The 16,351-nt window shown below is 39.1% G+C and overlaps 1 protein-coding gene across 1 annotated transcript in view; it reads left to right on the forward strand.

The window, feature by feature from the left end:
* KDM4C (lysine demethylase 4C) overlaps positions 1 to 16,351 on the forward strand; it is a 1,488,570-nt gene that overhangs the window by 1,447,312 nt on the left and 24,907 nt on the right. Inside the window, exon 21 of the mRNA XM_053702565.1 lies at positions 855 to 974. Coding sequence (XP_053558540.1) covers positions 855 to 974 — 120 coding nt within the window. The remainder of the gene's footprint in view (positions 1 to 854; positions 975 to 16,351) is intronic.

Below are 16,351 nucleotides of genomic sequence, written 5' to 3' on the forward strand. Positions count from 1 at the left end.
TAACTGATATTTTTTGAGCAACATATAAAAATATGTACAGTATATTTGCAAATGGAAAAAAAAACCTAAGCTCTCACTCAGATGCAGATTCTGACCCTGGCGGTGCAGGCTCACTCATGCAGCAGCAGTCTTAAGAGTGCTGTTTCCTAAAGCCTTGATGATGGATTTATATCACCCTGGATTGAATCTGTTGGAGTGATTGAAAAGCCCGGTTCTAGCACAGTTGGTTATGCCAGAGCACAGAGATTTGCTGAACAAGTAGATGAGTAATAAATGCTAGAGGCAGATGCCACTTGTACCAAAAGCGGGTGGTCTGCCAACCTTTTAATAAATGAGGGCCAAAAAAGCAAAGGGGTTCCTGTTGTTATGTTTGTTTGTTTGTTTTTTGTGGAATTGCAGAACTTTAAATATATACCCCCAATACCAATGTGACAAATTCTGCTATATTATGTTTTCACTGCCTTATTCATTACATTATATTTAAGAATAAAAGATATAAAAGTTTACATCCAAAAGTTTAAACTCACAATTTCCATTAAATGAGAAATTCACTTAAGTTGGTGTTCTTTTTTTATGCAGTTCAATTAAGATACATACATACACCTATAAGTTATCAAAACTAGTATTAATGCGTTCTCTTTTAATGTATCATTTAATCACAATGAACCTACACAGGCTACCAGTATGCATTGTCAGATGTGCCTTAAAGTACTGTAAAGTCATCAAAATCATTTTACATTTCTTTATAATGTCATTTATTGCCAGATTGTAAAGCAGCAATCTATTTGATACTGTATAATTATATGGTTTCACACTGTCGTAAGTGCAATATTGTGTTTACTTTTCATCTACAGAGCAGAGATTGTCTTAAACTTGGCCCACCTGCAGAGGGAGAAGTTGTCCAGGTGAAGTGGCCAGATGGCCTGTGCTATGGAGCAAAATATCTAGGAAATAATACAGTTCATATGTACAGAGTGAGTATCTTGTAATATCTTCATTTTCTGCAATAAGGAGGGGGAGGGGTTTAGTTGCTATCATTTGCTTTGAATTTTGTAATTGGCCTTTTGAATGATCCTGATAATGTTACAACATGTCAAATATAATTACTTTTAATAAAATAAGGCTTTTTTTTTTACTTTATTAGTTCAAAGAATTCAGTTGTTTGCAGTCATTATACCATCACACTTCAGGATTCACACAATTATTAAAAGGATGGAAAACACTTTTACTCATAAAAAAGTTTAATTGAAATTAAAGTATAGGGAGGGACCAAATTCTAGGTAGTGATATTTGTTTTCTTATCTTATGCCATGTCTTAGTTTAGTTACATATATGTTGTTTTGTGCTGCTTTATGCAGCAGAGAGGTATTTGGCACAGCTATGTAGTATTTTAGAAACTGGTTTCTTTGGGCTTGATAGAATTATAAGGTAGATGATTTGACCAATGATTAAACTTGATTTATAACTAATAAAATTTGAATGTCAACCATTACATTTTATTTTTAAAAGGGACATTACAAGTGGCTGGTAAATTTCAAAATGTATGTCAATTTGCCAGCCCCCCTGTATCATCAGCCAATCACTAGTATACATACAGTATACACTAGGAACTCGTGCACATGCTTAGTAGGAGCTGGTGAAACAAAGTGTGCCTATAAAGAGACACAATTTGATAATGGAAGTAAATTGGAAAGTTTCTTAAAACTGCATGCTCTATTCTGAATCATCAAAGTTTAATTTGACTTTAGTGTCCCTTTAAATCACTGTTAAAACATTTTTTTTATAATAAACCTTAGTTTTACATTTAATATTATAAATATGAGTGAAATGCATACTTTTAACATATTTTACACGTTTTGTTATGAAATATTTTGAAATGTTAACACTTTACTTGCTAAATTTTCCAGTGCTCAACTCACCACTTGTAATATCAGCAATAATAGGGCCCCCTGCGCCAACCATTTAAAATGATAAGGCATGCTAAAAAATGTCAGCCCTGTTAAGATTCCTGAGTAAGCTGTTTTTACCATCCACTTGCAAACCAGATTGTGCGTTATTCTTTGTGCAAGGTCACACTAAGAATAATCAACCCTTTGGTATTGGTTGTGTCCCACTTGTAATCTAGCCCATAATGTTTGTTTACTTTATAATACCTAGTTAGACTCTGCTAGAGTTTAGGGCAGGGGCGAAAATACAGGGGGTGCAGAGGTCGCAATTGCGACTGGGCCCCCAAGGGTGGGGGCCCAGCTTAAAAAAAAACAAACTTTTTTTTTTTAATGAAAAAAGTTGACCTGCCACTGCCTGCACTGATATCATGTGAGTGTGACATGATGCTTCACAAGTGTCTCTTACTACAGGGGTTAGTTTTTCTGTTTTACCCATTGGTGTTTATGTGTGTGTGTCTGTATATGACTGTGTGTGTATTTATGTATGTTTGTGGAACCAGCAAATTACAGACCTTGTTACTACAGCATGGGGGGAGGGGGTAATCAGTGTCACTATACAGTACCACTATATACAGTACGGGGGGGCTGAACCATGTCACAGAGTACTTTGGTCACTCTATAAAGTACTGGGGTGGGTAGGGTCAGGCCAGCCATCTCACCGGCAGATTACAGACTGTGTCACTGACTCACTATATACAGTACTGGTGGGTTAAACAGTGTCACTATATACAGTAATAGGGGGTCAGACCATCTAACAGACTGTGGGCACAGGGTACCTCTTTTTGCAGACGAGTAATCTGATTCACGTTTTTTTTCTGTGTTAAATGTTAGAAAGAAAAAAAAAACAGATATGTATCAAATTCACTTTTTTTTGGGGGGGGGGGGCCCTTCTTAGATTCTTGCACCTGGGTCCTGTGGTTTCTAGTTACGCCTCTGGTCTAGGGGCTCCATTTATCAAGCAGCAAAAGCTGTTTTGGAGCACTTGCGGGCGGGGCTGGGCCGCTTATGCAAGCCTACTTACCGCAAGCTAAGAAACAGTGCTAAACTCTCTACTGCTTCTTTACCTCAGAGTCTAATTCAAACACCCCAAACTCACTTGTTGGAGTGATTGACAGTGAGAGCAGGGGGCAGAATTGCACAGGGATTCCCCTGGGCAATTCTAAATAAGGTTAGCGGGCATCCAGAGTCCACTGCCTGCTCGCCATGATTACAGGCGGACAAGTTCTCAAATAGTGAACCTTGTCCATCCATGATTTAGTAAAAGGGGCCCTCAGTCTCTCTTTCAGACTCTCTGTATATTTTCCTTTTATTAATTATGTTAACAACCTTCTAAAGTTATAATATATATAGTCTTGGTTATAGAAGGTGCCTGTGTATGCTTAAATGAAAGTTAAAATGTATCTTTCCTGATTCAGATGCATCTTACCGTTTTAAGAGAATATTTAATATGCTCAGTAGCAGCAGTGCACTACTTAGATCAAGCTGGGAATTGGTTGCTACACACATATGCCTTTTGTAATTGCTGACCAGATGTGTTCAGCTAAGCCCTAGCAGTGATTTGCAGCCCTGAAGCTGACTTTAACTTCTTTGCAGGGGTTAAACTCATAGAGGAGTTTCTCATTACACTATTGCTTGCATGCAACACATTAGAGTATATTTTTGCAGTTCTATGTTCCTTTAATAGGTTACGTCTGATAATTTTACAAATGTTATTAATATGTACTAAGGATTAGGGGGTCGATCCGATAAAAATCGTCGCCCGCAAAAGTCGGCGACGCCAATATTTGCGCGGGTTTGGTATCCTATATACGGCGTAACCTAGAAGTTACGCGCGTATATTTCTGCCGTCGCCCGTAGTTTTTTGGGCCATAGGCAGGTATACCAAACCCGCGCAGTTTGGTATCCAATATACAGCGTAAGGACTTACGTGGCAAAAATGGAGAAATCTTACTCCATTTTCACCTCGCCACAAAAAGCAGCCATAAGAAGCCTTACGCTCACTATTGGAGCCCCGTAACTCCCTAAACTGGCTGCTAAAATAAACCTAACACCTAACACCTAACGCATGCGCAATGTCTATCTCCCTGTCAACCGCGATCCCCCGCCGCAATCCATAATAAACTATTTAACCCCTAAACCATCGCCATCTACATAAACTAACCCCCTATTGTGAGCCCCTAAAACCACCACCATCTAACTGATCTATCCCCTAATGTGAACCCCTTAGTTTAGTTTATTTAATTGTATTTTTAGATAGATATTTGTAGTTTATTTAATTTATTGATAGTGTAGGTGTATTTGTAACTTAGGTTAGGATTTATTTTACAGGTAATTGGGTAATTATTTTAACTAGTTAGCTATTAAATAGGTAATAACTATTTAATAGCTATTATACCTAGTTAAAATAATTAACAATTTACCTGTAAAATAAATATAAACCCTAACATAGCTATAATGTAATTATTAATTATATTGTAGCTATCTTAGGGTTTATTTTATAGGTAAGTATTTAGATTTAAGTAGGAATATTTTAATTTATAATATTAATATTAGATTTATTTTAATAAGAGTTTAGTTAGGATGTTAGAGTTAGATAGGGTTATTATACTTAATATATATATATATATATATATAATATAATAACGATATTAACTATATGAACCCTAATATAATTAGGGTTAATATAGTTAATATATATAATATAATAACTATATTAACTATATTAACCCTAATATAATTAGGGTTAATATAGTTAATATAGCTGGCGGCGGTGTAGGGGGATTAGATTAGGGGTTAATACATTTATTATAGGTGGCCGCGGTGTAGGGGGATGTAGATTGTAGGCAAAAGAGCAGTTTACTTTGTGACAAATCCCCGCCAAAAGCCCTTTTAAGGGCTGGCAAAAGAGTTGTTACTTTGGGGCATGCCCCGCAAAAAGCCCTTTTAAGGGCTGGCAAAAGAGCTGTTACTTTGGGGCAATGCCACGCAAAAAGCCCTTTTCAGGGCTATTTGTAGGGTTAGACTTAGGTTTAGTGGTAGGGATAGTTTAGTATTTTAGGGGTTAAATAATTTAATATAGATGGCGACGGGGTAGGGGGATTAGATTAGGGGTTAATAATTTTAAAATAGATAGCGGCGGGGTAGGGGCTCACTTTAGGGGGTAGGTAAGGTAGATGGCGGCGGTGTTAGGGGCTCACTTTAGGGGGTTAGAGATTTAATATAGTTGGCGGCGGTTTAGGGGTTAATAACTTTATTAGGTAGCGGCGGGCTCCGGGAGCGGCGGTTTAGGGGTTAATACATATTTTATTGTTAGGCTAGTGAGGGGGGATAGCGGATAGAGGGTTAGACGTGTCGGGCTATGTTAGGGAGGCGTGTTAGACGTGTCGGGCTATGTTAGGGAGGCGTGTTAGACGTGTCGGGCTATGTTAGGGAGGCGTGTTAGACAGTGCGGGTGATTTAGACTTTAGTCAGGTTTTGTAGGCGCCGGCAGTTTCTAACGTCCCGTAAGTCACTGGCGACGCCAGAAATTTGTATTTGCGCAGATTTCTGGACATCGCTGGTTTGTCAGACTTACGGCAAGTTAGCATCTGACGGCGACATATATGGGATAGCTCGAGTTGCGAGCTGAAACTACGATCTATATCGGATCGACCCCTAGATGTTTTTAAACATAGATGACGTATTTGTAAATATCATAGCACATATATGTAATACTTGAAACTGGTATTGAGTTTACTAATGCCTTTGTAACTTCATCATTTACTCTCACAGACATTGGATAATGATTTTTTTATTGTTTGACCTTTTAACGGACATAAGTTTTGGTTTCAGCGATTGGGGCTGTTCTTGTTGGAGACTAATGTGTCTCTATATTTGAGAAATATTCCCAATAAAGTTTTGTTGGCTGAGAAGCCGGTCATTATTTGACTTGATATTGCTGAAAGAGGTTCATTGTGTGAGCTCCTGTTTTTCTTAAATATTTTTCTCTATACCAGTTTATATGTCTAACAATTTTCAGGTCCAGTGGTATTATGCTAAGTTTGTATTTGCCCTTTTTTTGTTTCTTATCTTAGAGACATTTATGGGAAGGATATTCTGTGTTATATGTTTAGATGATAACAATTGTAACGTTTATTTCAGGAGCTTATAAATCTCTTCAAGGCTCTGTGTATTGTTACAGATGTATTATTTGCTGATGGTTATATTGTCACTTGTAATGTTATAAGATTCAAAGGAAAGTATTTAATACAATTAAAGAAAGAGACATGCCCATTTGTTTTAGCAGTAACTAGTTTATTTATTACCTTGGTGATAGCCATTTTTGTTTAGTTATTAGACATGCCCATTTGCTTTAGCAGTAACTAGTTTATTTATTACCTTGGTGATAGCCATTTTCATTGAGTTTTTAAAACAGAAGCCTAGCCTGATTAAAAATAGTTTAATAATTATGTTTATGGATGGCACCTGTTAATAATGCAGTCTCTTTTACCCCATTGTGCTTTTCTCAGAAGCAAAATTCAGTCTAGTCCCAAAATACTAGAGACTTGTCCTAAATATTAAAGATATAGGAAACCAAAATAAAAAAAAATCTTTTATGATTGCGATAGAGCATGCAATTTTAAACAACTTTTAAAAAAAGCAGGAATGTGAGCTTAAGAGCCTTTAGACTACATTTAGCCACCAATCAGCAAGCGCTACCCAGGTGTTGAACCAAACATGGGCTGGCTCCTAAGCATACATTCCTGCTTTTTCAAATAAAGATACCAAGAGAACAAAGAAAAATTGATAATAAGAGTAAATTAGAAAGTTGCTTAAAATCGCATGCTCTATCTGAATCTTGAAAGAAAACATGTTGGTTTCATATCCCTTTAACCCGTTAGCGGCCAGACCATTTTTCAATTTTCTTATCCTTAAGGACCAGGGCTATTTTTACAGTTCTGCAGTGTTTGTGTTTAGCTGTAATTTTCCTCTTACTCATTTTCTGTATCCACACATATTATATACCGTTTTTCTCGCCATTTAATGGACTTTCTAAAGATACCATTATTTTCATAATATCATATAATTTACTATAAAAAAATTATAAAATATAATAAAAAATTGAAAAAACACACCCTTTATCTAAATATGACCCCCAAAATCAGTTACACATCTACAACCACCGAAAACATCCATGCTAAATAGTTTCTAAACTTTGTCCTGAGTTTAGAAATACCCAAATGTTTGCATGATCTTTGCTTATTTTGCAAGTTATAGGGCAATAAGTACAAGTAGCACTTTGCTATTTCCAAACCATTTTTTTTTTTCAAAATTAGCGATAGTTACATTGGAACACTGATATCTGTCAGGAATCCCTGAATAACTCTTCACATGTGTATATTTATTTTAGTAGACAACCCAAAGTATTGTTTTTTCAAATAAAAAAAATAGTTAACTTTTTCATTAACTTTAGTTTTCTCACTGAAATTATTTACTAACAGCTTGTGCAATTATGCCACACATGGTTGTAAATGCTTCTCTGGGATCCCCCCATTGTTCAGAAATAGCAGACATATATGGCTTTGGCGTTGCTTTTTGGTAATTAGAAGGCCGCTAAATGCCGTTGTGCCACACACTTGTATTATGTCTAGCAGTGAAGGGCTTAATTAGGGAGCTTGTAGGGTTAATTTCTCCAACATTGGTGTGTCCGGTCCACGGGGTCATCCTTACTTGTGGGATATTCTCTTCCCCAACAGGAAATGGCAAAGAGTCCCAGCAAAGCTGGTCACATGATCCCTCCTAGGCTCCGCCCACCCCAGTCATTCTCTTTGCCGTTGCACAGGCAACATCTCCACGGAGATGGTTAAGAGTTTTTTGGTGTTTAAATGTAGTTTTTATTCTTCTATCAAGTGTTTGTTATTTTAAAATAGTGCTGGTATGTACTATTTACTCTGAAACAGAAAAAGGATGAAGATTTCTGTTTGTAAGAGGAAGATGATTTTAGCAGACAGTAACTAAAATCGATTGCTGTTTCCACACAGGACTGTTGAGATGAAGTAACTTCAGTTGGGGGAAACAGTTAGCAGACTTTTCTGCTTAAGGTATGACTAGCCATATTTCTAACAAGACCATGTAATACTGGAAGGCTGTCATTTCCCCTCATGGGGACCGGTAAGCCATTTTCTTAGTTAAACATAAAAGAATAAAGGGCTTCAAAAAGGGCTTAAAAACTGGTAGACATTTTTCTGGGCTAAAACGATTGCTTTACTAGGCATATTATGCAGATTCTAACTAATAATTGGTATTATAATCTTGGGGAACGTTTAGAAAAACGGCAGGCACTGTGTTGGACACCTTTTTCAGATGGGGGCCTTTCTAGTTATAGACAGAGCCTCATTTTCACGCCATTAATGCGCAGTTGTTTTTGGAGAGCAAGGCATGCAGATGCATGTGTGAGGAGCTAAGAATCACTGAAAAAGCTTATAGAAGGCGTCATTTGGTATCGTATTCCCCTCTGGGCTTGGTTGGGTCTCAGCAAAGCATATAGCTGGGACTGTATAGGGGTTAAATGTAAAAACGGCTCCGGTTCCGTTATTTTAAGGGTTAAAGCTCTGAAATTTGGTGTGCAATACTTTTAATGCTTTAAGACACTGTGGTGAAATTTTGGTAATTTTTGAACAATTCCTTCATACTTTTTCACATATTCAGTAATAAAGTGTTTTCAGTTTGAAATTTAAAGAGACAGTAACGGTTTTATTTTAAAACGTTTTTTGTGCTTGGTTGACAAGTTTAAGCCTGTTTAACATGTCTGTACCATCAGATAAGCTATGTTCTATATGTATGAAAGCCAATGTGTCTCCCCATTTAAATTTATGTGATAAGTGTGCCATAGTGTCCAAACAAAGTAAGGACAGTAATGCCACAGATGATGATATTGCCCAAGATGATTCCTCAAATGAGGGGAGTAAACATGATACTACATCATCCCCTAATGTGTCTACACCAGTTTTGCCCACACAGGAGGCCCCTAGTACATCTAGTGCGCCAATACTTATTACCATGCAACAATTAACGGCTGTAATGGATAACTCCATAGCAAATCTTTTATCCAAAATGCCTACTTATCAGAGAAAGCGCGATTGCTCTGTTTTAAACACTGAAGAGCAGGAGGGCGCTGATGATATTTGTTCTGACATACCCTCACACCAATCTCAAGGGGCCATGAGGGAGGTTTTGTCTGATGGAGAAATCTCAGATTCAGGAAAAATTTCTCATCAAGCTGAAACTGATGTTGTGACATTTAAATTTAAATTAGAACATCTCCGTGCACTGCTTAAGGAGGTGTTATCTACTCTGGATGATTGTGACAATTTGGTCATTCCAGAGAAATTATGTAAGATGGACAAGTTCCTAGAGGTTCCGGTGCCCCCCAACGCTTTTCCTATACCCAAGCGGGTGGCGGACATAGTAAATAAAGAGTGGGAAAGGCCCGGCATACCTTTTGTCCCCCCCTATATTTAAGAAATTATTTCCTATAGTCGACCCCAGAAAGGACTTATGGCAGACAGTCCCCAAAGTCGAGGGGGCGGTTTCTACTCTAAACAAACGCACTACTATTCCTATCGAAGACAGTTGTGCTTTTAAAGATCCTATGGATAAAAAATTAGAGGGTTTGCTTAAAAAGATTTTTGTACAGCAAGGGTTCCTTCTACAACCAATTTCATGCATTGTTCCTGTCACTACGGCAGCGTGCTTCTGGTTCGAGGAACTAGAAAAGTCGCTCAGTAGAGAATCTTCGTATGAGGAGGTTATGGACAGAGTTCAAGCACTTAAATTGGCTAACTCTTTTGTTTTAGATGCCGCTTTGCAATTAGCTAGATTAGCGGCGAAAAATTCAGGGTTTGCTATCGTGGCGCGCAGAGCGCTTTGGCTAAAGTCTTGGTCAGCGAATGTGTCATCCAAGACAAAATTGCTTAACATTCCTTTCAAAGGTAAAACATTATTTGGACCAGATTTGAAATAGATTATTTCAGACATCACTGGAGGAAAGGGCCACGCCCTCCCACAGGATAGGTCTTTTAAGGCTAAAAATAAGCCTAATTTTCGTCCCTTTCGCAGAAACGGACCAGTCTCTAATTCTGCATCCTCTAAGCAAGAGGGTAATACTTCACAACCCAAACCAGCCTGGAAACCAATGCAAGGCTGGAACAAGGGTAAGCAGGCCAAGAAGCCTACCACTGCTACCAAAACAGCATGAAGGGATAGCCCCCGATCCGGAACCGGATCTAGTGGGGGGCAGACTCTCTCTCTCTTTGCTCAGGCTTGGGCAAGAGATGTTCAGGATCCTTGGGCGCTAGAAATAGTTTCTCAAGGTTATCTTCTGGAATTCAAGGAACTACCCCCAAGGGGAAGGTTCCACAGGTCTCAATTATCCTCAAACCAAATAAAGAGACAGGCATTCTTACATTGCGTAGAAGACCTGTTAAAGATGGGAGTGATACATCCAGTTCCAATAAAAGAACAAGGAATGGGATTTTACTCAAATCTGTTCGTAGTTCCCAAAAAAGAGGGAACATTCAGACCAATTTTGGATCTGAAGATCCTAAACAAATTTCTCAGGGTTCCATCGTTCAAAATGGAAATCATTCGAACGATCCTTCCCACCATCCAGGAAAGTCAATTTATGACCACCGTGGATTTAAAGGATGCGTACCTACATATTCCTATCCACAAGGAACATCATCAGTTCCTAAGGTTCGCTTTTCTGGACAAGCATTACCAGTTTGTGGCACTTCCATTCCGATTAGCCACTGCTCCGAGAATTTTCACAAAGGTACTAGGGTCCCTTCTAGCGGTTCTAAGACCAAGGGACATTGCAGTAGTACCTTACTTGGACGACATCCTAATTCAAGCGTCGTCCCTGTCAAAAGCAAAGGCTCATACGGACATCGTCCTAGCCTTTCTCAGATCTCACGGATGGAAGGTGAACAAAGAAAAAAGTTCTCTGTCCCCGTCAACAAGAGTTCCCTTCTTGGGAACAATAATAGATTCCTTAGAAATGAGGATTTTTCTGACAGAGGTCAGAAAATCAAAACTTCTAAGCTCTTGTCAAGTACTTCACTCTGTTCCTCGTCCTTCCATAGCGCAGTGCATGGAGGTAATAGGTTTGATGGTTGCAACAATGGACATAGTTCCTTTTGCATGAATTCATCTAAGACCATTACAACTGTGCATGCTCAAACAGTGGAATGGGGATTATACAGACTTGTCTCCGATGATTCAAGTAGATCAAAAGACCAGAGATTCACTCAGTTGGTGGCTGACCCTGGACAATCTGTCACAGGGAATGAGCTTCCGCAGACCAGAGTGGGTCATTGTTACGACCGACGCCAGTCTAGTGGGCTGGGGCGCGGTCTGGGAATCCCTGAAAGCTCAGGGTTTATGGTCTCGGGAAGAGTCTCTTCTCCCGATAAACATTCTGGAACTGAGAGCGATATTCAATGCTCTCAAAGCTTGGCCTCAACTAGCGAAGGCCAAATTCATAAGGTTTCAATCAGACAACATGACGACTGTTGCATATATCAATCATCAGGGGGGAACAAGGAGTTCCCTGGCAATGAAAGAAGTGACCAAGATAATTCAATGGGCGGAGGATCACTCCTGCCACTTGTCTGCGATCCACATCCCAGGAGTGGAAAATTGGGAAGCGGATTTTCTGAGTCGTCAGACATTCCATCCGGGGGAGTGGGAACTCCATCCGGAAATCTTTGCCCAAATAACTCAATTATGGGGCATTCCAGACATGGATCTGATGGCGTTTCGTCAGAACTTCAAGGTTCCTTGCTACGGGTCCAGATCCAGGGATCCCAAGGCGACTCTAGTAGATGCACTAGTAGCACCTTGGACCTTCAACCTAGCTTATGTGTTCCCACCGTTTCCTCTCATTCCCAGGCTGGTAGCCAGGATCAATCAGGAGAGGGCCTCGGTGATCTTGATAGCTCCTGCGTGGCCACGCAGGACTTGGTATGCAGACCTGGTGAATATGTCATCGGCTCCACCATGGAAGCTACCTTTGAGACAGGACCTTCTTGTTCAGGGTCCATTCGAACATCCGAATCTGGTTTCCCTCCAACTGACGGCTTGGAGATTGAACGCTTGATTTTATCAAAGCGTGGGTTTTCAGATTCTGTAATAGATACTCTGATTCAGGCTAGAAAGCCTGTAACTAGAAAAATTTAACATAAAATATGGAAAAAATATATCTGTTGGTGTGAATCCAAAGGATTGCCATGGAACAAGATAAAAATTCCTAAGATTCTATCCTTTCTACAAGAAGGTTTGGAGAAAGGATTATCTGCAAGTTCTCTAAAGGGACAGATTTCTGCTTTATCTGTCTTACTACACAAACGACTGGCAGCTATACCAGATGTTCAAGCATTTGTTCAGGCTCTGGTTAGGATCAAGCCTGTTTACAGACCTTTGACTCCTCCCTGGAGTTTAAATCTAGTTCTTTCAGTTCTTCAAGGGGTTCCGTTTGAACCCTTACATTCCGTAGATATTAAGTTACTATCTTGGAAAGTTTTGTTTTTGGTTGCAATCTCTTCTGCTAGAAGAGTTTCAGAGTTATCTGCTCTGCAGTGTTCTCCTCCTTATCTGGTGTTCCATGCAGATAAGGTGGTTTTGCGTACTAAGCCTGGTTTTCTTCCTAAAGTTGTTTCTAACAAAAATATTAACCAGGAGATAGTTGTACCTTCTTTGTGTCCGAATCCAGTTTCAAAGAAGGAGCGTTTGTTACACAATTTGGACGTTGTCCGTGCTCTAAAATTCTATTTAGAGGCTACTAAAGATTTCAGACAAACATCATCCTTGTTTGTTGTTTATTCTGGTAAAAGGAGAGGTCAAAAAGCGACTTCTACCTCTCTTTCCTTTTGGCTTAAAAGCATTATCCGTTTGGCTTATGAGACTGCCGGACGGCAGCCTCCTGAAAGAATCACAGCTCACTCCACTAGGGCTGTGGCTTCCACATGGGCCTTCAAGAACGAGGCTTCTGTTGACCAGATATGTAAGGCAGCGACTTGGTCTTCACTGCACACTTTTGCCAAATTTTACAAATTTGATACTTTTGCTTCTTCGGAGGCTATTTTTGGGAGAAAGGTTTTGCAAGCTGTGGTGCCTTCCGTTTAGGTGACCTGATTTGCTCCCTCCCTTCATCCGTGTCCTAAAGCTTTGGTATTGGTTCCCACAAGTAAGGATGACGCCGTGGACCGGACACACCAATGTTGGAGAAAACAGAATTTATGCTTACCTGATAAATTACTTTCTCCAACGGTGTGTCCGGTCCACGGCCCGCCCTGGTTTTTTTCAGGTCTGATGAATTATTTTCTCTAACTACAGTCACCACGGTATCATATGATTTCTCCTATATATATTTCCTCCTGTCCGTCGGTCGAATGACTGGGGTGGGTGGAGCCTAGGAGGGATCATGTGACCAGCTTTGCTGGGACTCTTTGCCATTTCCTGTTGGGGAAGAGAATATCCCACAAGTAAGGATGACGCCGTGGACCGGACACACCGTTGGAGAAAGTAATTTATCAGGTAAGCATAAATTCTGTTTTTAGCTTTAGTGTAGTAGACAACCCAAAGTATTCATCTAGGCCCAATGCGATCAAATAAAAAAAAAAGTTAACCTTTTCACTAACTTTAGGATTCTCACTGAAGTAATTTACAAACAGCTTGCACAATTATTACACTAATGGTTGTAAATGCTTCTCTGGGATCCCCTTTGTTCAGAAATAGCAGACATATATGACTTTGGCGTTGCTTTTGGGTAATTAGAAGGTTGCTAAATGCTGCTGCGCACTACACTTGTATTATGCCCAGCAGTGAAGGGGTTAATTAGGTAGCTTGTAGGGTTAATTTTAGCTTTAGTGTAGAGATCAGCCTCCCGCCTGACACATCCCACCCCCTGATCCCTCCCTGACCCTCTCAAACAGCTCTCTTCCCTCCCCCACCCCACAATTGTCACCACCATTTTATGTACTGGCAGAAAGTCTGCCAGTACTAAAATACTGGCTCCGCTGCCTTCGCTGTGGATGAAGACTATGGATCCGTCTGGAAGAAAACCTTCGCCGGACTTCTGAAACCGTGAGTACCTATTGAGGCTTTAGTGTTAAGTTTTTTTTGGGGGGGGTTTGTTTTTTTAGATTAAGTTTTTTTGGGGGGGGCAAATCTTAAAAGAGCTGAATGCCTTTTTAAGGGCAGTGAAAAAGAGCTGAATGCCCTTTTAAGAGCAATGCCCATACAAATGCCCTTTTCAGGTCAATGGGTAGATTAAGTTTTTTAGTGTTAGTTTTTTTTTATTTTGGGGGGTTTGGTGTGTGTGGGGTTTTACTGTTAGGGGGACTTTGTTTATTTTTAATGTAAAAGAGCTGTTTAACTTAGGGCAATGCCCTACAAAAAGCCTTTTTAAGGGGCTTTTTTATTTTCATACGGCTAGATTTAGAGTTTTGTCGGTAACGACCCACGTAGCTAATGCTGGCTTTTTTTCTCCCGCACCTTTTAAATACCGCTGGTATTTAGAGTTCACAGAAGGGCTGCGTTAGGCTCCAAAAAGGGAGCGTATAGCATATTTACCGCCACTGCAACTCTCAATACCAGCGGTGCTTACGGACGCGGCCAGCTTCAAAAACGTGCTCGTGCACGATTCCCCCATAGGAAACAATGGGGCTGTTTGAGCTGAAAAAAACCCTAACACCCCTCAAAAAAGCAGCGTTCAGCTCCTAACGCAGCCCCATTGTTTCCTATGGGGGAACACTTCCTATGTCTGCACCTAACACTCTAACATGTACCCCGAGTCTAAACACCCCTAACCTTACACTTATTAACCCCTAATCTGCCGCCCCCGCTATTGCTGACACCTGCATATTTTATTTAACCCCTAATCTGCCGCTCCGTACACCGCCGCAACCTACGTTATCCCTATGTACCCCTAATCTGCTGCCCCTAACACCGCCGACCCCTATATTATATTTATTAACCCCTAATCTGCCGCCCCCGACGTCGCCTCCACCTACCTACAATAATTAACCCCTAATCTGCCGACCGGACCTCACCGCTACTATAATAAATGTATTAACCCCTAAAGCTAAGTCTAACACTCCCCTAAGTTAAATATAATTTAAATCTAACAAAATAAATTAACTCTTTTTAAATAAATTAATCCTATTTAAAGCTAAATACTTACCTGTAAAATAAACTCTAATATAGCTAAAATATAAATTATAATTATATTGTAGCTATTTTAGGATTTATATTTATTTTACAGGTAACTTTGTATTTATTTTAACCAGGTACAATAGCTATTAAATAGTTAATTTTAGAATAGGGTAGGGCATTTTTTTATTTTGGGGGTCTTTGTTATTTTATTAGGGGGCTTAAAGTAGGTGTAATTAGTTTAAAATTGTTGTAATATTTTTCTAATGTTTGTAAATATTTTTTTATTTTTTTTAACTTAATTCTTTTTTATTCTTTGTACTTTAGTTAGTTTATTTAATTGTATTTATTTGTAGGTATTGTATTTAATTAATTTATTGATAGTGTAGTGTTAGGTTTAATTGTAGGTAATTGTAGTTATTTTATTTTATTAATTTATTGATAGAGTAGTGTTAGGTTTAATTGTAACTTAGGTTAGGATTTATTTTACAGGTAATTTTGTAATTATTTTAACTAGGTAACTATTAAATAGTTATTAACTATTTAATAGCTATTGTACCTGGTTAAAATAAATACAAAGTTGCCTGTAAAATAAATATGAATCCTAAAATAGCTACAATATAATTATAATTTATATTGTAGCTATATTAGGGTTTATTTTACAGGTAAGTATTTAGCTTTAAATAGGAATAATTTATTTAATAAGAGTTAATTTATTTTGTTAGATTTAAATTATATTTAATTTAGGGGGGTGTTAGGGTTAAGGTTAGACTTAGCTTTAGGGGTTAATAAATGTATTAGAGTAGCGGTGAGGTCCGGTCGGCAGATTAGGGGTTAATACTTGAAGTTAGGTGTCAGCGATGTTAGGGAGGGCAGATTAGGGGTTAATACTATTTATTATAGGGTTATTGAGGCGGGAGTGAGGCGGATTAGGGGTTAATACATTTATTTTAGTAGCGGTGAAGTCCGGTCGGCAGATTAGGGGTTAATAATTGTAGGTAGGTGGAGGCAACGTTGGGGGCGGCAGATTAGGGGTTAATAAATATAATATAGGGGCAGCAGATTAGAAGTTCATAGGGATACCGTAGGTTGCGGCGGTGTACGGAGCGGCATATTAGGGGTTAAAAAATTTTAATAGAGTGGCGGCGATGTGGGGGGACCTCGGTTTAGGGGTGCATAGGTAGTTTATGGGTGTTAGTGTACTTTAGAGCACA

The sequence above is a fragment of the Bombina bombina genome, chromosome 2, assembly GCF_027579735.1.
Source record: "Bombina bombina isolate aBomBom1 chromosome 2, aBomBom1.pri, whole genome shotgun sequence".
Classification (NCBI taxonomy): Eukaryota; Metazoa; Chordata; class Amphibia; order Anura; family Bombinatoridae; genus Bombina; species Bombina bombina.